Source organism: Choloepus didactylus, chromosome 18 (genome assembly GCF_015220235.1).
Source record: "Choloepus didactylus isolate mChoDid1 chromosome 18, mChoDid1.pri, whole genome shotgun sequence".
NCBI lineage: Eukaryota > Metazoa > Chordata > Mammalia > Pilosa > Megalonychidae > Choloepus > Choloepus didactylus.
The window spans coordinates 49,757,254-49,780,895 of NC_051324.1; the positions used below are offsets into that span (position 1 = coordinate 49,757,254).

The window sequence follows — 23,642 nt, forward strand, 5'->3', positions numbered from 1 at the left end:
CTCAGCGGGGGTTGTGTTTGATTTGGGGGTGGCAGGAGGAAAGATGGAACCATGTTGTCTGGAGCCTGCAGTGCTCCTCAAGCCCCTTTGCTGTGCTTTGCCATTGGGGGTCTTATAAATAGCTCTAGGGACCAGATGCAGAGGTTCAAGGAGGATAAACAAACCTCTCAAAATTTGGTGGAACTGGTAGCTCCGCCAAGAGGGTACCCACCTACTCCCCAGCCCCACCCCCCCAGGCCTCCGAGGGAAAGGGCTTGAAGGAATAGACAGAGGCAGGCTGGCCGGGTCCGCTCCTTTCCGCCTGCCAGCTCTACTCACGGCCATGCTAGCATGTGCTTCCCTTTGTGGGGAGAGGTAGAGAGAGACCCCTCCCGGAGTGGGCCGGGAGAGCCGGTGAGGACCCCAGGAGGGGGCACTCAGCATGGACGCATGGTGCTCTCGGAAGGGCCTGTGTTTTCTCCCTGCCTCCATCTCTGTCACAGGGGTCGCCTGTTGGCTGGCTGGGGGTCTCTGTACCCTTCCCAGGCTGGCCGAGCCAGGTAGTGGGAGGTGGCGGTGGCTGTGGCCAGCTGGCAGAGTCCAGGCCTGGGGCCTGCCAGGCCGCTTACTGTAACTCTGGCCCCCAGGGCCCAACTGGGCGTCCGGCCAGGGCTGGGGGGAGGAGGGAGCCGGGGCCTGGCCTGGGGCGGGAAGGGGTGGAAGCAGCGGAACGGGCCCTGGACGGCCGGCGGGGCGGTCAGCTGCTGACCTGGGAAGCGTGTCCCACCTCTCCTGGCTGGCAGAGACTGAACACCCTGCTCTGGGCACCCACCACTCCTCCCAGGGCTGCTGGCAAGCTGCCTGGCACCACTGCCCTGTGTGCCCTGCTGGGCTGGGTCAGGGCCCCCTTCTCAGTGTGGGGGCAGCACTCTCTCCCCGGAGCCAGGGAGTCTCTTTGTCCCTGGGGCAGGCCCTGGCCGGGCGCCTCACTGCCCGCACTGGCTCCCTGCCCACTGCCACCACTGCTTCCTGGCTCGCCTCCTCCGGCTCCGCTGCGGCCACCTCCCTCCCAGGCTCCACCAGCCAGTTAGGAGTGGGACCCTGTGTCTCTGCTCCTTTATGTCCCCAACTCTTATGGCTGGTGGTGGGGGTAACAACACAGATGCTGCCTCAGTTTCCTCTGCCATCCTTCCTTGAACCTCCTTCTGTTTACTTCTTTCCACCTCACACAGAAGTGTTAGGTGGATGGCATATTGAACACCGATTTTGGTCTGGTCTTCTGGTCTGTGTCAGGTGATAGGGGAAGGCCAGTCCTTGGGGCTCAGGGTTGCTGGGGAATGGGTGGGTGTGTCTGTGGGTTCCTACTATCTTTGTGGATTGTTTGCTGTATCTGAAGGGACTGGGGTTCAGATTCTGGGCTCGGGTAACTGGAGCTGGAAGAGCATCTACTTCCTGCCAGGGTGGGACTTGGGGGGAGGGAAAGAAATTGGGGGCCTGTAACCTGGTGCCTGTGGGCAGCTTGCCCTTTCCTCAGGTGATGTGGACAGAGCCCCCAGGCGGGGGTCTGGACCTGAGGGAGGGTTGCAGGAGGTGGCTTGTGCTTGGCCTCTGCCCCTGCCTGGTCCTGTGCCAGGCCCAGAGAATGCTTTGCCCTCCCCTGAAATGTTGCAAGCTGCTTCCTCTTTCTTAGAGGTTGGTGGGGAGGGCTTCCGGATTCCCCCGCTTCCCACCCTGGTAAGCCTTCTCCTCCCAGGGTGAGGGCAGGGGTGGGGTACCCACATTTCTTTGGGCAAGTGTAGCCTCTGACTCTCCCCACCCAGGTTGGGCAATGCCCTCTTCCTGCCCCCTCCCTCTGTGAGGGTTCCCAGTTCCTCCCCCCTTCCTAGTAAACAACTCCTCTTCCTACCCTGGTCCCCAGCTTCTGAGCGTCAACTTGACCTTCCCCTTCTCTGGAAGCAGAGGTGTGTCCCTGGGCCTGTGCGAGCCCAGCATGTCCCTTCTTCACCGGCAGGGTCCGGTGGCCTGGTGATCAGAGCTCGTCAGCCTGGGCAGTGAAGCATGACAGATAAGAAACCTGCCCGCAGTGGAGATGGAGACACCTGTCCTCTGTTCCTCCCTGCCTTGGGGCTGGCCTGGGAGGGGTATGGCGGTTCCTAGGAGAGGTGAAATCTGTGAGCACCCCCATTCCTGCAGAGAGTGGTGCTCTGCTCCTCTGCCACCCCTTTTGTGGGAAGTCCAGCGCAAAAGTCTCCCTCTTCCCACTCCCCACCAAACAAAGATGTATGGGTGGTCCCCCCTCCTTTCATTCTGCCCCTCAGGTGGGGAGAGGAGGGGCCCGAGGTGTTCTGGGTCCTGGAGGCCTGTGGACAACAGAAATCCTCTCCGGGTCACCATGGGGGAGGAAGGGTGGGTGTTTGTCCTGCTGCCATCTCCCAGGGTGTCAGGGAAGGAGGCTCAGGGACAGTACAGATCCCCCCAGCAGCCACCCCCACCCCCACTGCTCTCCCAGGCAGCCTCTGGGGCTGGTTAGGTCTCTGAAGATTCGTATTTACTGTGGAGGTTTGGGATTCTGTGTGCATTGTGGGGAGGGTCATGGTGGTATGTTTTGGGAAGGAGGGGTCAGGGTCATGTGTGTTTTAACAGTGGGGGGTCAAGGTTGGGTGTGTTGGGAGAGGAGTTAATGGCTCTGGTAGGTTGGGTGAGAGGGTCAGAGAGTTGAATGTGTTTGGGGAAGACAAGTCGGATCAGTTTGCTGGGGTGTTTTGGGGCATTGAGCGGGTTAGGAGGCGTGGCCTGCCGACTGCGTCCCGGTTGTAGCTGTGTTTGGGAGGGGAGGGTCTCTATTTCTTATGGCTCTTCTAGGCTGGACAGGAAAACTAACCTGCCTTTTTTGTTGCTCACCCTGGGAATGCCATGGGCAAGGGGCAAACTCGGGGCTGTGGAGCAGGCACTGTAGCTTAGCGGTGAAGGGCTCAGATGTGGGTGCCAGCCGGCCCTGGGTTCAGGGTCTGGTTTCCACACTGACTATGTGCTGATAACCTCTCTGAGCATGTTCCTAGTCTGTAAAATGGGGGTAATACCAGAACCTCCCTCAGATGGTTGAGCATTAGGCAAAATCGTTGGCGTAATGCACTCAGCTCCACGCACCTGATAGGTGCAGCGGCTACAGCCGTGGAAAGGGATTCATGTTCTAACTAGGTGAGAGTTAGAGAGAAAGGATGCTGATGTCTGTGGAGCACCTACTGTGTGTCAGGAACTTTATGTTTTATACAAATCCTAATCCTTACAGTCCTAGGGAGAGGGACGTTATCCTCATTTACATATGAGGAGACAAGAACTGGCTGTGGTCATGTGATGGTAGAATTGGGTCTGTGGGATTGTAAGGCTGGATGTTTCCCGCCATCCACATAGGCAGCTGCAGTGGGGGACACTCCTGTGTGTGGAGACCCTTGGGGGGTCAGTGCCATTGTTGGAAGCCCCTCCCCCATGGCCCAGGTCCTGCTTCTGCAGTGCCACCCCGTTTCCCCCCAGTAGGGGGCGCAGAGAAGAACCCAACCCCCGCCCGTCTTCCCTGTTTTGGATCTTGAAGGCTAGAGGGAAAGGGAGGTAAGCGGCACAGGGCCAGATCCCCATCCTGTCCTGGAAGCTGCAGATACAATCTGTTCATCCCCGGCACCACCCCCGAATCTGCCCACTGCAGCCCACAGGAGTTTGCAGAGCTCAGCGGGCACCCTCCCCCATCTCCAGACAGACACTCAGGGAACAGAGTGTAAAAGCCACAGTTCTTAGTCTTATTTTGTTTCCATTTGGGGAATGGGGGCAGGGAAGTTGGAAGCAGTCAACAGAGGAGCCCGGTGGTGGGAGCCCCAAAGGGCAGCTCAAAACTTGGCTGTCCACATCTTCACCCTGTGTGCCTGGAGACCAGGGAGCAGCTGGGACGGCCAGGGGGTCTGTGGTGAGATTGGCAGGAGACAGAGAGGAGACGGGGTGGGTGCCCTTTGCCTCTTCCCTCTCCTCTGCCACTTCCACCTCCTTTGCAGTCCGAGAGGGCATCCTGGAGGAAGCTGCCTGTGCACCCTCCCTCCCTTCTTTCCACCCTTTCCCTGGACAATAGGAGGGACAGCCCAGGGGGAGGGGCACGGCCTAGATGCCTTTCATGGCATCTAGAATGCAGAGTCAGCCAAAAGACATGGGGTTTTCAGTGCAAATGGAGCCCCTCACCTTTTATCTCCCAGCACTGATAATGCACAGGCCCCCTGTTGCACAGGACCCCAGCCTGGGCTGGAGGAGGGGTCACTTAGGCTGCTCTTAGGCTGGCCGGGGCTTGAGACATTGTGCCCACCCCATGCCAAGGGGCGTGTGTCCGTGGGGCTATGCCAATTCAGGTCCTCACTGCCCTTTGGGGGGTAGCATCTGAGGAAAGAGGAAGCCGTTCCCTTTTCCAAAGCATTTTGGGGTGGTGCTCAGACTTTCCCTCCCTCCCCCTCCACAGAGTAGGGGCACAGTGTCTGGTCTCCCAGGGTAGACTGGAGGCCACTCAGCCCTGGCTAGGTCAGAATAGAGACCATCTCCTCGTCATGGAGCTCTCTGGGTTGCTGGAAACTCCAGCCAGCCCACAGACCAAGGCACCTGTGGGCAGAAGTCTTAAAGGACACCTTTTCCTATGTGGCCTTGGGCAGGTCACCCCATGTCTCTCTGAGTTTGTTTCCTCCTCTTGAAAACAAGACTCATAATCCCTCCCTGGGTGGGCAAGTTGCCATGAGGCTACAGTCCCTGCTTGCTGGCAAGGGCATTGGCGAGCTTGAAGCAGCCCGTGTGGGCAGTGGTGACAAGGGGCGAAGTGGAGCCGGGCCTTGTCTTGGGGGGTGGCCACCCTGTGCTGGGACCTGATGCCTGGTGCTGGGCCTCGTGATTTCCTGTCTGTCATCCCCTCCAGATGGGGGTGGGGACAGGAGGGAGCCCTGCCTGGCCCAAGAAGGGCTAGTTCAGTTCAGCCCATAGCTGCTGAGGGCCTACTAAATGTAAAGCCCTGGAGAAGGAGCTGTGGGAGATGTGGCTGAGCCCCAGGCCTGCAGACAGTTGCCACAGGAGGGGACCCGTGTGGCTGGCCACAGCCTTCCTTTCTTCCTCCTCTCCCGTTTCCCTAGAACACAGTGTTCTGCTCTGACTTTCCCCACGACCTTGCTGTTGCCCAGACAAAGGATCTCAACTCCCCGGCCTCCACTCCCATCCCCTCTGTTCTCCTGTCCTGCTCCGGAAATCCTCTCCATCCTTCAAGGAACATCTTGAATGCCGCCTCTTTTCAGAAACCTTCGCAGATGTTCCCCTTTCCTTGCAACACTGTCTCTCCCTCTGAATGCCTGTGGGTCTTTATTTTTTTTTTCTCTTTTAGCACTCATCCCTCTACCACGCAGTTACTAATACCCCACCTTGTTCCTGCCATGAGTTGTGATCATCTGGGAGATCTCTCCCCAGCGATGAGGTCTTTGATGGCAGGGACAGGTCACTGGTGCCTTAGCACCTCGTGGCCATGAACAGAGAGCCTGGTACATGACTGGTGCCCAGGAGCTGCATCATTTAGGAGGAGAGACACCAAAGGCCGTGGAAGCCTTTCCCCTCCTACCCCCGGCAATCTCGTCTACTCCCAGGGCTTGTAGACCTGCCCCAGACCACATATCCACCTGTCCAGCAGCATAGTGGACTTCTCGCTGTTGCATAAGCCAGAACCAGAGTTCTCTTTGTTACCTCCTTTCCCATCCCCCCACTGATTCTACCTTCAGAATATCTGGTGAATCCACCTTCCTCTATCCATCACCACAGCCAGTTTCCTAGGCCAGGCCACCATTGTCTGCTGCCTGGATTCTTGCAGGAGAGTCTGACTGGTATCTCTTGCCCTCCATTCTTCACATAGCTGCTAGAAAGATCTTTTTACTCTGTAAATCAGATCTTGCGTCTCCTCTGCTTGGAAACTTTCTGTGGTTTCTCAATGTATTTAGGATAAAATCCAAAATCCTTATTGGGCCTACAAGCCTGTCTGGTCTGGCTTCAGCCCATCTCTCCAGCCTTGCCCTGTGCCCCCACTCCCACCCCCGCATTCTCTGCTCTAGCCACCCTTATCCTCTGTCAGTCCTGGAATGAATTTACCAATTTCTAAAGTCCCAGGACCTTTGCACAGGCTCTTCTACTGGGATTTCACTGCCTACTGCTCTTTGCCTGGCTAACTTCTACCCTTTCTTTAAGTCTCTGCATTGAAGTCTTCTCTGACCCGTCAACCAAAATTTGTTACTTCTATTAATTCTCCTTCAAAGCATTTGTGTCATAATAGCACTCTTCTCAGTTTGCAATTATATATGTTTATATTTATATTTTTGCATGTGTGATTATTTGCTTTATGTCTGTTGCTCTGTAAAGTCTAAAAGAGCAGGGACTGTTTTGCTCACCAGGGAATCCACATAGGAGGCGCTCAGAAAATACAATATTTCTTGAATTACAATCAGTTCGGCCTGATGGGAACATGGGCTTTGGCAGCAGAAAGCTCAAATACCGGGTCCACCCTTTATTAGTAGCTTGACCTTGGACAACCTACGTAGTCTGCTAAGGCCTGTTTCTTTATTTGTAAAATCGGAATAATGTCCACTTGATCTGTTGTGGAGTTGCTGTGAGGATTAAATGACAACATATGTAAAGAACCTGGCTTTTAGAAAAATATCCTTGAGAGGCATGTAATTACCCATCCCTTCTTTTTAGAGTAAAGGAGCAGGTGGCATAGGGTAAGGGAGTAATTGGGAAGCTCCCTTCTTTTGGGCCTTTCTTGGAATGAAACAGGCGTCCGGAGGGCTTCCGGGAGGAAGTGGTCAGCTGGAAGGCACCGGGAGGGGGGTGCTCCTGGTTTCGGGGCGGGAGACACTCTAGGCGGGACTTGGCTCGCTGGAAGCACCCTCTGTAGGTGCTGTGCCGACGGCACCCGCTCCGAGCGTAGGGTTCCGGCGGGCGGGCGGCCGGAGTCTCACATGATGTCACAGACAATGACACCAGCGGTTGTCTCATTCCGACACAGCGCTCGAGCTGCACAATGTCACACCCGGGACACCCGGCACGCCGCGTTCGTGGCCCTAACGCTTAGTCACAGCCCCGCGGCCCCTCCCCTCCCGCGGCCGCTCTCTCCATCACCAGGGACGCGGGCCGGGCCGGGCCGAGCAGGGGGCCGGCGGGCGAGCCCTGCGGGCGGGCTGGCGAGCGGGTGATGTCACGGGCAGCGGTGGGTGGGTCACCCGGAGGTGAGGCGCCGCCGGGCGAGTTCAGCGAGAGTTCAGTCGCATTGCATTAGGCAAATGAGGCCCGGACTGGGTTGGGGGATTGTTGGCGGGGAGGACACCGGGACCACCCCCCTCCTCCCCACCCCACTCCCTCCCGTCTTCGCCGGGCCGGGGATTGACCAAACCAAGGGGGAGGCTGGGAGCCGGAACTGGGATGGGGGAAGACCCCCGCCCTTGTTCCGTCCTTGCCTCCGCCCGCAGCCCCTTCCTCTTCCCGTCCCCAGCCTCCTCGGGTACTGTGCGCACTCCTCCCCTCGTGCCTTTTTCCCTTAACTTCCCTCTTCTCTCCTCCCTCTCCCAGGCTCCCCCCACTCCCTATCCTCATCCCGCCCCTCTGTCTCGGTTCCCTGCATTTCACCGGCTGCAGCCAGACCCGCCGGGAAAGGGTTAAGCCAGGGGCGGTGCCTGGGCGGGGCGGTGCCTGGGCGGGGCGGGGCGGAGGGAAGGGGGTGGGGTCCAGGGAGGAGTGGGGGCGCGCAGGGCTGGGGTGGGGTGCCGCGGCGCGCACCATCGTAGACCCAGCGAGTTGCGGGCTGCCGGGCCCTGGGCGGAGGCGGAGCCGCGCGTGGTCCCCACCCCCACTCGGAATCCTCGCCCCGGAGAAGCCGGGAGCCCCGGAGGGGAGGAGGAAGTGCTCGGTGACCTCCTCCACCCCCGCCCTGCGCTGATCCCGCCCCTGGCCTGCGGACTTGGGGAGCCGCCGGACTCTGTGTCGGACACCGTGAGACTCCAGACGGGAGTCCTCTGGAGGTGAAACCGCCGAGTCTCTGGGCCTGTGCCGGGCGTTCCCTGGGAGAACCGAGGGACCCCCTCTCCCCGTACTCACAACTTCCCCGCTTTTCACCTGGGACTGGCGGAGCGGTCGGCGGACTTAGACGCGGGGACTTCAGGGCAGGGGGCGGCCCCCTGCCCGGCCACCAGTCCGGGTGGGGGGACGTGCCCCTCGCCCTCAGCGGCTCTCCTCGGATGGCGCCGCCGGCTGAGTGAGGGGGACGGCGCGCTGGACCACCCCGCCCGGACCTCTTGTCTTCGCGGGGGAAGATGTACGAGAGTGTGGAAGTGGGGGGGCTCACCCCCACCCCTAACCCCTTTCTAGTGGTGGATTTTTATAACCAGAACCGGGCCTGTTTGCTCCCGGAGAAGGGGCTCCCCGCCCCCGGCCCCTACTCCACCCCACTTCGGACTCCGCTTTGGAATGGCTCAAACCACTGTAGGTACCGGCCTCCCCCTCTCCTTGGTGGGGGGTGGGGACGGGGGGCGGGGGCTTCCGCTCCTCCCCGCGGATGCGGGCCGGGGGACACTTGCCTCGACCCTTTGCTTTCCCCTATCTTTCTTGCTGAAACTCGGGTGCCCATGCTGGACAATTGGAACCTCCCCCAACTAACCCCGGGCGCTGTTTCTGATATATTAGGGATTAGGGCTGACGAATTTCAGGGGTTCCTCCTTTCAGAAAGTATTGGTTCCTCTCCCCTTGCACTTCCTCCAGTGTAAATGAAGCCCCTTCTGCCCTATTTATACCGTCTTGTTGGAATCCCTTTCTCCACTCAGGCGGTGGGTGAAGTCCTGTCTGGGGGCTTGTCTGCTGAGGGGGAGGGGCCCACCCCCTAGATCCCACCCAGGCCAAAGCCTGGGGGAGAGCCCCCTTCTGTGTGACAGCTGCTGCTCCCAGCCCCTGCTTTCGCCCATTAGAGTGGGTGTCAGGGCTGCTCCATGTCTCTGGTGTTGGCAGTGGGGTGCGACAGAAAGGGGCAGCTTCATCAGACATCCATCCATTTCACCACTCTCAAGGAGGGGCACCTGGTCCCTCTGGGGGTGTCCTGGCCCCCGACACTTGGCTGGCACCTTTGAGGCTCTTGCCTCAGAAATGGAGGGGAGAAGCCACTCTGGCTTTTCTCTGGGAGATGAGTTTGTTTTTTTGTGGGCCTGGAGCTACTCTGGAAATGAGGAACACACCTCCTGCCAACATCACCAGGTCCTTTTGTTACCCTGTCTTCACTAGGGGATAGGGCCAGGCACTGGGCTGTCCCTTCCTAAGAGAGGTGCTGCTGAGAACCCTGTAGTCCTGAACACCTTGCCCTTTCTGAAGAAGGGGCTCTGCACACGCGGGAGCTGAGAGAGCATGGGGTGCGCACCTGGCTGGCGCAGACCCCTCCGTGAGGCAGTGTGCACTGGGTGGGGGCAGGCAGGCACTTGGGGCTTATTGTTATATGGCTCGGGTTTCTCCCCCCCCATTTCCCCCCCACTGGGCTCAACTCTCCCTGGAGGTTCTCCCACCCTCCCTGCCGTGCTGCCTCCCTCCTGCGTGTCAGGCCAGGGAGGAGGGGCGGAGGGGGTCCCTGGGGGTCTGGCGGACGGGAGAAGAGTTGGAGGGCAAAGAGCTTATCCCCACCCAGCCAGCCCCTCTGGCGCTAGGGAGAGAGACCTACATGGAGAGAGACCTCACCTCTGCCCCTCCCCAGAGCCACCCAGCCTTTCCTCTTTCCTCTGGTCCTGCCCCCTGACCTTTGCCTCTAGGGTAGAATCTGGCTGGAAGGCTGCTGTGGGTGGGAAAGGAGGGTGTGAGCGTTGGATGACTTTGGGAAAAGGGAGAGGTGAGAGGTGTGAGGCCAAGACCCTTCCCCTGCTCCCAGCGCTGGAGGAAAGGGCCCCTCTCCCCGCAATGGGCTAAGTGGGACGGGGCTGCCAGGGCCACTCTTTGCGGGGGGTGGGGGGGGGTGGGGGCTGAGACCTCAGCCCTAGGGCTCCAGCTCCTTCATTAGCCTTTGGGAACGGCCTGGTTCTTCCTGGACCAGAACTGGACGGACAAGAGGAGTGTGGAGAGTCGGGGGGCTGGTGGTGGGTTGGGTGAGCCTTGCTTCCCTCGACTCCTGGATGATGGTCTGGGAGTGGGTGGGATGTAGAGCTAGAGCCCTGGGCTCCCAGTTCCCCTGGTCTCTGTGTATTTTGGTGAGGTATCTGTGGACTCAGGCCCCAAGACTGGGATAGCAGTGTGGGCGCCGGGCTTCTGAGGCCCAGGAACCTCCTGGAGGCACAGTCAAGGCTGGGGCTGGGGACTAGACCCTGTCCAGGGCACATGGGATTCATGCCAGCACCTTGGAAGGAGCCCTTTGGTGTTTGTGTGGGGTCCTCTAGGGACTGGAACCACCCCCCAGCTCCCTTATGGAGAATTTTCCACTTTCTCTTGCCACCTCCACTGGAGGTGGGAAGAGACAGCTGGTTGGCTGTGGGGGGAGGAGACCTCCTGGGTCCTACAAGACCTCGCTTCCCTCCCCAGAGCCCCCATTTTGGTGCACTAGAGGGCAGGGGGTGCACAGGATGTGGCGCCCCATCTGTCCCCACCAATCACGGCTCACGCCTCCGCCCGCTCCCAGACGTCCAAGAATGTGAAGCACGTGGATGCCCCTAGTGGGGGGAGGGGAGATGCTTATCGGCGGCCGCTGGGCTGGGGGCCTTCTTCCGCCGCTGTGCCCCAGCCACCCCCACCCTCTCCCCGGGAGGAGGAAGGGCGGTACCGAGGGCCGGGCGCCCCCTCCCCACCCTTCCCCAGGGGCTGCGCGGGGAGCTGCGGAGGAGCGGGCGCCAGCTGCATTGGGAGGGGAGCCGCTGGCCGGGGGCCCGGCCGATTTCCTGCTGATCTCCTCCAGGAAACCAGCCCCTTGTGCGAGCCTGCGAGGGCTCTGGGGCGTGGGGAATCCGGAGCGCTCTGCGCGCCCGCCCGCCCCGGAGGGAGGCAGCGGGGAGGGGGACCCTGGCAGTGCCGGTGGAGGGGACACCTGGCTTCCTGGGCCGGTTCCAGCCCTCCGCTGGGCGCTGGAACTTTGAGCCGAGGAGGTGTGGTGCTTCCCCAGCCTTAGTCCTTCTGCAGGAAGCGGTGAGATTTGTGGGCTGGGCCTCTGGGGAGGGAGATTAGCAGGGGAGGGGCCAGGCACGGCAGTACCTCCCCCTCCGGTCCCCAGACGGACCTGTACGTGCAGAGTTAAAGCTGGGTCCTGATTCAGAGTCTGAGGGGTCCCAGAGGCCCCCGCCCCTGCCTCTCCTCCCTTTGACTGCTGCCTGGAGGCTTTGGGAGGGGAGTCTGTACCCGGGCTCTGGTTCAAAGGGCAGAGCTGGAACCCTCAGAGCTGTTACCTGGTGACAGGTGGGGATGTGTTGAGGGTGCAGGTGCAGGGCGCATTAGTCTCAGAGGCAGCCGGCCAAAGCGAGGCCTCACCCAGCCCAAACTGTAGCCCCTGCCTGGGGTCATCTCCCTCATCCTGCCAAAAACCAGTTTTAAAAAGCACATTTTTTCGGTTCTATAAACACCCTCTGGACTTTGCCTTAGTTTCAAATTTCCACCGGCCTTTGCCCCTCTAGTTTGTCCCCGGCGTTAGAGCTGTTGCCCTCATCCTGGTGTCCTCTGTGCCTGCCCTCCCTCCGCCCTGCTGGTATCCCAGAGCTGCCCAGGTCCTCGCTCCCCCTGGAGACAGGTCTATTTTAGAGGCAGGGCCTTGGGGGGGGGGGCAGGGCAAAGGGTAGATCAGGAGGGGAGGGGAGGTCAAGGCCTTGGTTCCCTCCTTGTTGGAATGCTGACCGGGATTCTAGGCTGTGCCCCCTTCTTGTCCTTGACACCCCCATCCCCATCCCCCCCCCCCCCCAGCCGCAAGCAGTCTGGATTGTCTATTGTTACTGCTTTTACGTCTTGGAAAAAGTTAGTCCAACAAAGGGCTCCTTTGTCACTCACCCCTCTGCCTCCTGTCCTCCCCCCGGGCCCCCCAACCCCACCCCCAGCATCTGTTCTCAGGCCTCCCCGCCTGTCTGATTTGCTTGTCTGGCCTCCGGGAGAATGAAGTGGGGGAGAAACCAGGCCAGGGCAGTTTGGTACTGGGGCAAGGAGTAGAAGGGCCGGGGGAGGTCAGAGAAGAGGCTGGGTGGGGAGGTAGGCCACTGTCCCTTTGCTGCCTGCCGGTCTGTCTATGGGCAGGGAAGGGGACATGGGGCTCCAGCAGTGCTGGCACTGATCCCTAGCCGTCTACCACCTGGCACCCCCCACCATGTGTGTCTGCAAGTAAGGGGGAGTAGTAGCATGGCCGACCCCAGGGTCTAGGCATGTCCTCCCCGTACCCAGACTTTGGGGCCACGTGATCGTGGCTGTAAGGTGGGTGGGCCAGGAGCCCTGGACACCTTTGAATGCCAGAACCCTGGGTGCTGGAATTTGGAGTGGGGCCACATAGGATTCTGGGGTGTGGGAGGAGACAGGGATCCTTCTACTCAGTGAGGTCTCCTCTCCCACCTGGAGACTTTGGAAGGGCCTCAGGGGGATGCTGGGTGGCCCCTTGGGAATCTGGGATTCCCTCAGTCCTGGTTCTCCCACCCAGTATATCCCCCACTGAGGATCTGGGCTGAGGGTCTGGGCACGGAGCCCCCACCCAACCCAGCCCCGTTCTGCCTGGGGTGAGGGCACGGGGCCAGGCACCGAGGAGGATTTGGCTCGTGGGGGCTGCCCCTGCAGGCTGGGTCACCCCTCCTGGCTGCCCTCTTGGAGTCCAATAACAGGAGGGGAGGGGGTGATAACTCGGACATAGTACTGAGGCAGGACAGACAGGGCATTGATGGGAACAGGACCCCTTTGTCATGCCCCCCCCCCCAGACTGGGGGCTCTCAGGGTGATGGGCTTCCAGGTCCACGGGAGGCCCGGCTCCCTGACTCCAGGGGGTCCCTCTGCCTATCTCGGGGAGACCCTGCCTGCTCTGCCCCACCTCCAGCAGGGAGGCAGAACGTAGGCGTCTCTTCTTCATGCACACCCCGCCTTGGGTCCCCCTGGTCAGGGGATTGTTTGGTGGGGGAGGGGCTGTGGCCGCTGGCAGAGGGGGGTGGAGGATAGCGGAAGCAGAGGGGGCGGGGAGCGGCCGGCTCTGAATATCCTGTTGACCCCAGTTTCCTCTGCCCCCAGCCTGTGTCCTCTTCCCTCCCTCCTCACCATGCCTTAACTCCTTCCTAACTTGGGGGATTGGGGCCTGGCAGAGTAAGGGTGGGGGCTTTAGCCCTGGGCTCACTCCCAGCCCCAGGCATAGATGTATGCACACACATGCAAGCTGAAGATCTGTAATCTGATCTTTTCTGTTTTTTTCGCTGTGGGGGGGGTCCTGAGGGAAGTGGACAGGAGTGACGCGGTGCTGGAAGCTCCCGTGGCAGACTCCCTCTCCGAATCCAGCTCGGGAATCCCAGCTTTCCCGAGGCTGTGTGCCCAGAACGATGAGGCTGGGAGAGGGTCCTGGGAGAGGCCCTGAGGTGGGGTGGGGCACGGTCTTAAGGATGGCGACCTGGGTCTCTAACCACCCCACCCTCTTCTCTCTCTAGCCATAGAGACCCAGAGCAGCAGTTCGGAAGAAATCGTGCCCAGCCCTCCCTCCCCGCCCCCCCTCCCCCGCATCTACAAGCCTTGCTTTGTCTGTCAAGACAAATCCTCAGGTTACCACTATGGGGTCAGCGCCTGTGAGGGCTGCAAGGTGAGTTGGGGGGTCATTGGGAAGGACAACAGTGACTAGATAAGTGTGATGTCCCCATCTCCGTGTCCTGGGAGCATGCAGTCGGGTGATGGTGGGGGAGTCCCTGAGGCTGCTGTTCTTGCTTCTGTTCAGAAGGTGGTGGCAGGCCTGGAGGAGGGGGAGATGCCGGGGATAGGGACTGCCCCCCCCCCCATGGATGAGCAAGGGCTCCCCGAACCAGAGATCCCCTTCCACCCTGCCTGAGCACCTTTCCCTTTCTCCGACCTCCAGCTGGCAGGGCGTGCACCCGCTGCTGTCACCGCTGCCTGGGTTGCCATGGCGAGCTGGCTGCCGCCTGGCTCTTGGCTGGGGACCCAGGAGGCTGCCCCCGGCGGCCCTGCTTGAACCGTGCCATGGCAGCCTGGCAGGAGGCAGTTCGAGGCTGGCACCCTGCCTCAGTCTCCCCTGCAGTACCCAGGCTGTGGCCTCCTGGGTGTCCAGCTGGATTTCCCTGCCCCCGTGTTAGGCCCCAGGGCGCTGTGGCTGCCATTTTCCCAGTGGCTCTGGGCTCTGCTTCTCCTTCCCAGGGTCTGAGCCTCTGTACCTGTTTCTTCCCCTGGAGACTATAGAGACTGGGGCTCAGAAGCTGCACAGCTTTGGGACTTTGGACTCTGGGCTACTGCTCAGCCTGGAGTAGCTCTCCCCAGGTGTGGGGCAAAGGTCAAGGGCAAAGCGCAAGGCCTCAGACTCTGTGTGTCTGCCATCCTGTCTGGTGGTTCCTGGCTTGCCCTTGGTCTATCTGTCTGTCTGTCTGCCACACTGGTTAGGCTGTGGGTGGAGCCTCTGACCAGCCCGGGTCTGTCTCTGTGGTGAGTCTGTGCACGTCCGTCTGGCTGGCGACTGTTTTGCTTGCTGCCTGGCTCATGAGGACATGCGTGCATGTGTGTGCACGTGTGGGGGCCTCCCTCCCCGGCCAGCCTGTGTGTCTCCCTCCTCGGCCTCTTCCTGGTTGGTCTCTCTTCCTGTGTTCTGAGCCAAGGGTTCTGGGTTCCAGATCTCTGCCTTTCTCCCAGCCAGCTTCTACTCCTTTTGCTGAGGCCCTTTTCTCCAGAGGGGAGGAGGCTGGGAATGTGGGTGTGGGTTGAAGGAAGACCCCTGCCCACCCTGCAGCGTTTAGGCAGGTGCTAGGATTTTCCTAGGCAGCATCTTGGGAGGTGAGCCCTCTCCCCCCTTGTCTGGCCCACCCAGGTTGATGATGGCCAAAGGCTCTGGGTCGACACCTGGGCGGAGGCTACAGGCCAGGAACTGCTCCCGGCGTGGGTGTGGCTGACCTCCTCCCTCCCCTCCACACCCCCAGGGCTTCTTCCGCCGCAGCATCCAGAAGAACATGGTGTACACCTGTCACCGGGACAAGAACTGCATCATCAACAAGGTGACCCGGAACCGCTGCCAGTACTGCCGGCTGCAGAAGTGCTTCGAAGTGGGCATGTCCAAGGAGTGTGAGTACCACAGGGACCAGGGGCCCAGCCACGCCCTAGGCAGGGCCTGAGGGCCCCCTGAAGGCCACGGGAGCAGGGGCGCAGGGGTGTCTGTGTACGCGAATGTGCACGCAAGTGGTGCCCAGGCTCATAGTTAAGGTTGGTGTCTGTGTAGCTGCGAGGACCTGGCTGGCTGTGTGTCTGGGTACTGGTTGGTGGTCAGTGCTTAAATACAGTGTGTCTGGCCATGTGCACTCGCACACATTGCACACATGTCTGCCACCCAGCTTGCTGTCTTCCATGCCCTGCTTGGCTGGGTGGTGGGGCTCGGAGGCATACCTGAGCCCGTTTTATGTGGGAGGGCCTGAACTCGGAGGGGTGCTAGGTTGGTGGGGGCAGGCACAGGGATCAAAAGCCATTGTGTGGTTAGGCCTGGGACCTGGAGTTGGAAGAGAGAATTGGGACCTCCCAGATCCCAGAGGAATAAGGGGTTTCCAGTTTGGGCTCAGCTGAGGCCGAGAGAGAGGGAGGGAGGAGCTGGACCCAGAGACCCTCTTGTGTTGAAGCATGGGTGTTGCCGTGGTGACCGGTGATTGATGATGTCAGAGATAAATGACGCTGACAGACGCCTCCTTGTCTGCGTGGCCGTTGCCATGGAGCCTGAGCCTTGGGGGATGGAGGATGGGGGAGGGGTCTATGGGACCCCCTAGACCTTTGTGGGAAGGGCAGTGGGAGAGGGAAGTGAGAAAAGACTTGGTGGGGGGGGGGGTGGATACACAGGGAGCCCCAGACAGGAATGGAAGGGCCCCGCAGCATCCTGCCACCTCCCCATGGAGCCTGGGGGATACCTTGCCCTTAACCCAGGAGAGGCAGAGGCTCCCCACTGCAGGAGTGGGTGACAACTTGGGACCCCGAGGCCTGGCACCCTCTGCTTAAGGGTCCCTCACCACCTCCTTCCTCTGCTTCTGCCTCCTTCCGCTCCCAGTGCTGAAAGCACAGAAGGACCAGGGTGGGGACCCCCTCTGCCTTCCACCGCCAACTCCCCCCTTCCCTCCTGCCTTCCCCTCTCTGGGCTGCTCTGTGCCCCGGAGCTGAGCAGCTGCCATTTCAATAGAATTAAAGCTTCCGAATGATAAACGTCTTGTCACAGCTGCAATTTTCTCTTCCCAAATTATCCCCCCACTCTCCCTCTCCCTCTCCCTTCTCTCCCCTGCACTTTATTGAATTTGCAGAATCGACATGAGTGATCTTCAAATTATGCCAGCTCCCCCCCCACCCGCTGCCCCCTCCCCAGGCCCCCTCACCCCCACCCTTCCTTCCTCCCGCGTCAGCAGCCACCACCACTGGCCGTGAGTGATTGTGTGTCTGGGATAATCGGCTGGTAACGACCCCATCGCTTCTTTAAAGCCGAGTGGTGTGTGTGGCTCAGCGCCCCTGGTGATTTGTCAGCTCTCCGGCTAATGGGCCAAGAGATTCTCCCCACCCAGCCCCCCACTTGGGCTGGGGAGCCCTACTCCCTGCTCCAGGCTGCTCTGAGCCAGTCCCAGGGACCCCCAGGGAGAAAGCTGCCAGGAGGACTGGGCAGGACTTTCCTGGAAACAGACAGGAGTGGGGGCCAGGGAGATGGTGGGAGGTGGGGACACACTCTGCACACAGGCGCTCAGCCGGTGACACCCACCTGGAGTAGATGCGTTGGAGTTCTGGCCACGGCTCGGGTGTGCATGGACACGGCCGTGGTCTCGAGGCCCTGGGGTCGGGGGGTGAGCTGGGCACCGGGGCGGAGCTCTGCCTTCCATGCCCTCGCGTGTGTGCCCTCCTTGGTGACCTGCCCAGCCAGCCACTCTCTGGCTAGTAGGAGGCGCTTGGGCTGGGGAAGGGCCCTGGGCCTGGGGTGGGCCATGCACCTGCCCCCTAACCCGGCCCTGGCCTCTGCCCTCCACAGCGGTGAGGAACGACCGAAACAAGAAGAAGAAGGAGGTGCCGAAGCCTGAGTGCTCCGAGAGCTACACGCTGACGCCGGAGGTGGGGGAGCTCATTGAGAAGGTGCGCAAGGCGCATCAGGAAACCTTTCCTGCCCTCTGCCAGCTGGGCAAATACACTACGGTACGGCCTCTCCGGGCTGCCGGGGCTCAGGATGGACACCCATGGGGCACCCCTTCTACTGGGCTTTCCCCTCCCCACCCCCACCTGGGCCTCTGCATCCTTCCCTTTCCTCTTTCCCCCTCCTCCTGCTGCCTCCTTCCAAGGAGTTTGCAGGAAGTGAAGGCTGGGTGGGGCCAGCTGAGAAGGGGTACCGTGGAGGAGAAGGCCCTCATCACCCCCCTTCTCCCAGAACAACAGCTCAGAACAACGTGTCTCTCTGGACATTGACCTCTGGGACAAGTTCAGTGAACTCTCCACCAAATGCATCATTAAGACTGTGGAATTCGCCAAGCAGCTGCCTGGCTTCACCACCCTCACCATTGCCGACCAGATCACCCTCCTCAAGGCTGCCTGCCTGGACATCCTGGTGAGGGGCTGTCCCTGCCCACCTGGGCCCAGCCCCTGTGTCCTGGGAAGATGTCCTCCCACCCAAACAGCCACCCGCTTACAGTCCGTCTGGAATCACCCCATCCAGATGCCCACCCACTCAGTATTTACCCTTCCTCTCACCCAAATTCTGCCTGCCAGCCATCTGCCTGTGCGCTTCTCCGCTCAGCTCCCAGATGTGCAGTGGCCCACCCACTCACCCATGTGTGCATCCATCCATCTGTAGCCCATCCTGCCACCCATCTATCCATATCCATTTGGTCACTAATGAAGGTTCACCCAGGATCTTCCCTCCCTGGCCAGGCCTTGCTCTGGTTGTCAGGAACCCAGAGGTGAAAGAAACAGGATCCTCTCTCCTGACAACCTTCTGTTTGGTGGAGGCCCCAGACTTACAAATAGAGGTTGCCAAACTGACAAGTGCTGGCCATGGATAGGGAGGAGGGCTGCCCCCTCCTGGCAGAAGAAGGAGCCACAGCTGCCTGGGACAGGTCCCCAGTGAAGATGTCCCAGAGGGAGTGCCATTCAGGAGTTTGAAGGAGGGGCAGGAGGGGGCATCCCTAACTAGATACAGTTCTGGAGGAGACACAATCACTATATGTGTTTCTCTGCTTGGAGTCAGGATGATCTAGAGCTGCACTATCCAACACGATGGCCCCTAGCCCCATGTGACTATTCAAATTAATTATTAGAAGATGAAACTAAATCCAGTTCCTCTTTTGCACTAATCCCATTTCAAGCGCCCAGTGCACGTGTGACTAGTAGCTGCTGGATTGGAGAGCACGCAGGAAGTTTTCTCCGACAACACTGGTCTAGGTGTTTGCCAGGTGGTCCTTGGGGAATGCAGGTGCTGGAGAGCCGGGGGTGTTTGGCTTGAGTCCTGGAACGTTTGCGTCCTCTGCACCCAGATCCTGCGGATCTGCACGCGGTACACACCTGAGCAGGACACCATGACCTTCTCGGACGGGCTGACCCTGAACCGGACCCAGATGCACAACGCTGGCTTCGGCCCCCTCACCGACCTGGTCTTCGCCTTCGCCAACCAGCTGCTGCCCCTGGAGATGGATGATGCGGAGACGGGGCTGCTCAGCGCCATCTGCCTCATCTGTGGAGGTGGGCTGGGGCTGGGGCTTGGGTCCCCGGAGTCTCCCCCAGGGAGCTGTTCAGAGAGCATCAGATCAGGAAGGGACTTTCCCCTAGGGGGAAACCAAGGCTCAGAAGGGCAGGGGCTGGTCTGTGGGCACCGAGCGAGGGAGTGGTGATGGGGGCCTGACCTCTGGTTCCTTCCTCCTGGGGCAGCGCTCCTGGAGGGGCTCAGGGGGAAGGCAGGAGGGTCAGATCACCTGGGCTCACATCCTGACCAGCGGTGGGACCTCGAGCAGGTTGCTGAACTTCCCTGAGCCTCTGTTCCTGTAAAATGGGGGCTGTAATGACCCCCACCTCATAAAGTTGATGGGAGGATTAAGGTGGTAATAACTAAAGCAGGGCTGCCCAGAGTAAGACCCAGTAGACAGGGGCTGCCGTTAGCATTTGATTAGTTTTTGCCACATCACACTGGTCTCCAGAATGTGAACGGGGTGGGAGGGAAAAAAAAGGATAAGAACGGGGTGGGAGTAGGGGACTGCCTGGGAACCCTTCCCCTTGGCCAGATGGCAGAGCCTCTGTGCAGGGGACCCGTTCCCACAAACTGGGCTGTTGGGGGGCTTTGGATGACACTTGTCTGCAGCTCCTCTTTGCTCACATTTATGAGCCATAGGGTCTTTAGGCCTCCACCCCCCACTCGCAGCGTACAGCCCTTCCCCGCATTGCTCTGCTGTGGGGAAAGGGGAGCCAGGGTGAGGAGCCCCACCCCAGGCCTGCTGGGCCGGCCTTCAGGCTGTGGCCTGGGCAGGTGCGCCCCCCAGTGGCCACGCTGGGAATGCCGCTGTGATCCCGTCGGGCTGGCCCGGGGCAGCTGCTCGAGGGGGCTCCTCTCTGCTTTCTCATTTCTCAGACCGGCAGGACCTAGAGCAGCCAGACAGGGTGGACATGCTGCAGGAGCCGCTGCTTGAGGCGCTGAAGGTCTACGTGCGGAAGCGGAGGCCCAGCCGCCCCCACATGTTCCCCAAGATGCTGATGAAGATCACTGACCTGCGAAGCATCAGTGCCAAGGGTGAGGAGCTCACACCCCGAGGGTGATGCCCGATGTGTCCCAGGGCCGGGCCCCCCAGCACTGGGAGCACTGTTGACGTCCAGGGGGTGCCCCCCACATCTGAACCAGCATCCCCTACTTTGGGCCCAGACGGTGCCCCACTCCTCTGGACCCCACATGCTCCCACCTGAGACCTCGCCCTCCTGTCTTGCTCCAGGGCGGCTGCAACCCCTTGCATGCTGGTTGAGCACCCAGACCCTGTGGGTGTGTGTCCTTGTACAGGTCACTTGGTACCTTGGAGTCTCACTTTCCCATCTGAGGAGTGGGGATAATGATGGTCTTTGCAGAGTCGTTGTCAGGTGACAGAAGGAAAATCTGTAGCACACGACACGTAGGAAGGACCCAATGCCAAACGCAGGTGGTCCGACCTGGGTGCCCCCCGTGCGTAACCACTTTGCCCCTCTGTCCTTGGCCTTGGGGGTGAGGAAGCTGGCTTATGTAAAGGAACCAAGCCCCGAGTTCAATGCACGATCGATGCTGACAGTGACGGTATTGCTCCCCGAGCCCCAGCAGCCCTCCTGGAGCCAGACTTGCTGGGTGGGCGAGTGGGCCTGGGGTGCTGACCTCTGCCCCCTCCTTTCCGGCAGGGGCTGAGCGGGTGATCACGCTGAAGATGGAGATCCCGGGCTCCATGCCACCTCTCATCCAGGAGATGCTGGAGAACTCCGAGGGCCTGGACACTCTGAGTGGACAGTCGGGGGGCGGGGGGCGGGATGGGGGTGGCCTGGCCCCCCCACCAGGCAGCTGTAGCCCCAGCCTCAGCCCCAGCTCAAACAGAAGCAGCCCGGCCACCCACTCTCCGTGACTGCCCGCGGCCCGTGGACACAGTCCTCGCTCCCACGCCCCGCCTTTTCTCTGCCTTTTTACCAACCGTGGGGCCCCCTCTAGCCCTGTCCCCCACCTGTCCTCCCAGACAGAACCGGGGACCTTCCCCTGAGGACAGGAGGGAGGAGGCGGTGGCTCTTCGGACAGAGGCACAGGCCCGCGACGGACTGCCCTCTCCTGAGCCTGGGCTGGCGTTGGGGGGCAAAAGGCTGTGAACTGCGTGAGGACTCCTGGACCTGGGCCTTGGGCTGGGGGGCGCCTGGCAGCCTCATGTTCATCAAGACGTCCCCCTGCCCACTTCACCACATCTTCATCACCAGCAAATGCCAGGACCTGGCTCCCCCATCCTCAGAACTCGCAAGCCATTGCTCCCCAATTGGGGAACCTCTCCCTCCTGCCTTGGTTGGTGACAGAGGGGGCGGGCCAGGGGTGGGGGGGGTCCCCCTGTACATACCCTGCCATACCAACCCCCAGGTATTAATTCTCGCTGGTTTTGTTTTTATTTTAATTTTTTTTTTTTTTTTGGTTTTGATTTTTTTTAATAAGAATTTTCATTTTAAGCACATTTATACCGAAGGAATCTGTGCTGTGTATTTGGGGGGGAGCTGGATCCATAGTTGGAGTGGGGGAGGGCAGATCCTGGGGAAGGGATGGGACTCAGAAGGGGCTCCCCCTCTCCCTCCATGTCCCTGTACCCCCCTCGCCTTCCTCCCCAGCCTTTTTCTCCTCAGTTTTCTCTTTAAAACTGTGAAATACTAACTTTCCGAGGCCTGCCCTCCCCTCCTTTGTGCTGTGGAAGCAGCCATCCCCCCCCCCTCCCTCTGCGTACCCCCTGGATGTGGACAGTTTCCAGCAGCCCCGAGAGGGAGGAGGCTTGGGCCTTTGGCACCTGCCCCGCTAGCCCTGAGGGAAGGGGGGACGGGGCTGGGGGCCCCTGGAGCACACCCACCAGCTTTCTCAGTCCTCCTCGGACAGAGCTGCCTCCCCAACAGGACCTGTTCACCTAAGCCCCCAGACCCCACTGTGAAGGGGCTGGCCAAAGGGTCTGAGCTGCCCCTGTCCCCGGCCTCACAGCCACCAGCACCCCTACAGGGCCCCCAGACACGTGTGCGCACACATAGACACACACACACACACACACACACACACACACACACACTGAGGACAGACGGGCACTGGCGTGAGTCCCTCCACCCCCTGGCCCCCACTTCCCCCGCCTGCCCCACGCTCATGCCCCCTACTTGCCCCTCAGGGCGGGCCCACAGGGGTCCCCTCCCCTCACCCCTGCACCCCTGGGCTGGGGCGCTGGCGATGCCCTGCCTTTCTTGCCCTGGGGCAGGGGCCTCATCCCACGGAGGCCGCTGTGCACCTGTTACTGTTGGACTTTCCACTGAGATCTACTGGATAAAGAATAAAGTTATATTTATTCTACACGCGCCTCAGAACCTCGCTGCCTCTGCCCCTTCTCTTGGTATCTGGGCACAGGGCTTGGAATGGGGGGGCTTCCCAATGGGCTCTGGGCCGCTGCTGGCCAGATGTGAGTGCCAGGGGCCAAGGACTTGGCAAATGGGCCTCCCCAAGCTGCCTCTGGGCCTTCCTCCCCGTGCTGGGGTCTTTGGAGCTCCTGCGGAAGGAGACAGAACTGCCTCAGGAAGCGCTGTGTACACAGTCCATGGAAAGGCCACAGTCTGCGGGGAGGAGGCAAGCCTGCCCTAGGTTCAGGGGCTCCCCAATCTGAGGGCGGAAGCCAGCTCTGCCTCTCAGGGAGTCTCAGTCTGAGGGGGGAGCCAGCTTCTGCCCGGAGAGAGCCCTGGCCCTTGGGATGCCGGAAGTTAGGTCTGGGAGTTCTAGTTCAGACTTGAACTTCATGGCAGGAATGAAAGCTGGCAGGGGGCTGGGGTCAGGGGCTCGTGAAAATCTCAGAGAACACAGGGTTGGGGTGGAAGTCTAGGAGGCCAGCCCCTCCCTCTGCCTGCAGGAAGGCCCGGCCAGCCCTTCCCTGCCCACGCCTAAGGCGACAGCTTTCAGGAAGGCTTGGATGCCCCTGGCGGGGAGGAATGAGAGTGGGAGGCCCCGAGGGCCCTCAGAGACCAGCCCCTTATCCTACTCATCAAGGCCCAGAGAGGGCAGTTCCTTGCCCAAGGTCACACAGCATGTTAGTAGCAGCTCAGGGACAGGTACTCAGGGCTCCCACCTCAGACCAGGGCTCTTAACTGGATCCCTGAAGCCCCCACCTAAGCATCAAGCACTGAGTTCTGACGGATTCAGGGAGGTGGCGAAGGAGACTATCAGGGGAGGGTAGGCAGGGTGCGGGGGCGGGCAGAGGCAAAGCCTTCCCCTGGGGGCTGCTGGCCATTTCTCCTTCAGCCACCAGGTGGCGGCAGCTTCTCGCTCATCTCTTGTCTGCCCCAGGCTGGAGGGAGCTGGGAGACAGGCTCGCTCTTTCTCTGGTAAATATTTTCTAACACGTTCTTTACAAATCTGAAATGAAATTCTAGTATACCCTACCTACATGCATTCTTTCAAAAACCAATATGCTATCACAGCTCTGTTACATAGAGAAGTTAAGAGATTAAGTCCTTTATAACTTTCACTTTTGGGCACAAACACTCGGCAGATATGGCAGTCGCTTGCCTCGATTTTTAATAAATATCTTTGGATTTGAAAGTCGTATGAAGAGCGGAAGCTATTTTGCACAAAAAAGTTCAAGAAAATTAAAAGGTGTGGGTGGACATTCAAATAAAAACTGACCTATTCAATTATAATAAAATATGCCCCCAAATCTCTTAATGCTTTTTCATGTAACACAGAGTCAGGTTTTGGTCTCAGGTAATTGTATAGAGGTCTTTCACGATGAGACTGT

The 23,642-nt window shown here is 60.2% G+C and overlaps 1 protein-coding gene across 4 annotated transcripts in view; it reads left to right on the forward strand.

The window, feature by feature from the left end:
* RARA (retinoic acid receptor alpha) overlaps positions 1-22,210 on the forward strand; it is a 34,360-nt gene extending 12,150 nt beyond the window's left edge. Inside the window, exons 1-8 of one of the 4 annotated variants that reach the window (XM_037808576.1) lie at positions 1,441-2,150; positions 13,632-13,780; positions 15,117-15,258; positions 17,180-17,340; positions 17,570-17,746; positions 18,672-18,876; positions 19,757-19,915; positions 20,542-22,210. In XM_037808576.1, the coding sequence (XP_037664504.1) occupies positions 2,069-2,150; positions 13,632-13,780; positions 15,117-15,258; positions 17,180-17,340; positions 17,570-17,746; positions 18,672-18,876; positions 19,757-19,915; positions 20,542-20,759 (1,293 nt within the window). In that variant the 5' untranslated portion in view covers positions 1,441-2,068 and the 3' untranslated portion in view covers positions 20,760-22,210. Of the gene's footprint in view, positions 1-1,440; positions 2,151-7,787; positions 8,506-13,631; positions 13,781-15,116; positions 15,259-17,179; positions 17,341-17,569; positions 17,747-18,671; positions 18,877-19,756; positions 19,916-20,541 lie in introns of those variants that run through there. The other 3 variants (XM_037808577.1, XM_037808575.1, XM_037808574.1) reach the window with 3 other exon arrangements.
* Positions 22,211-23,642: the final 1,432 nt, after the last annotated feature.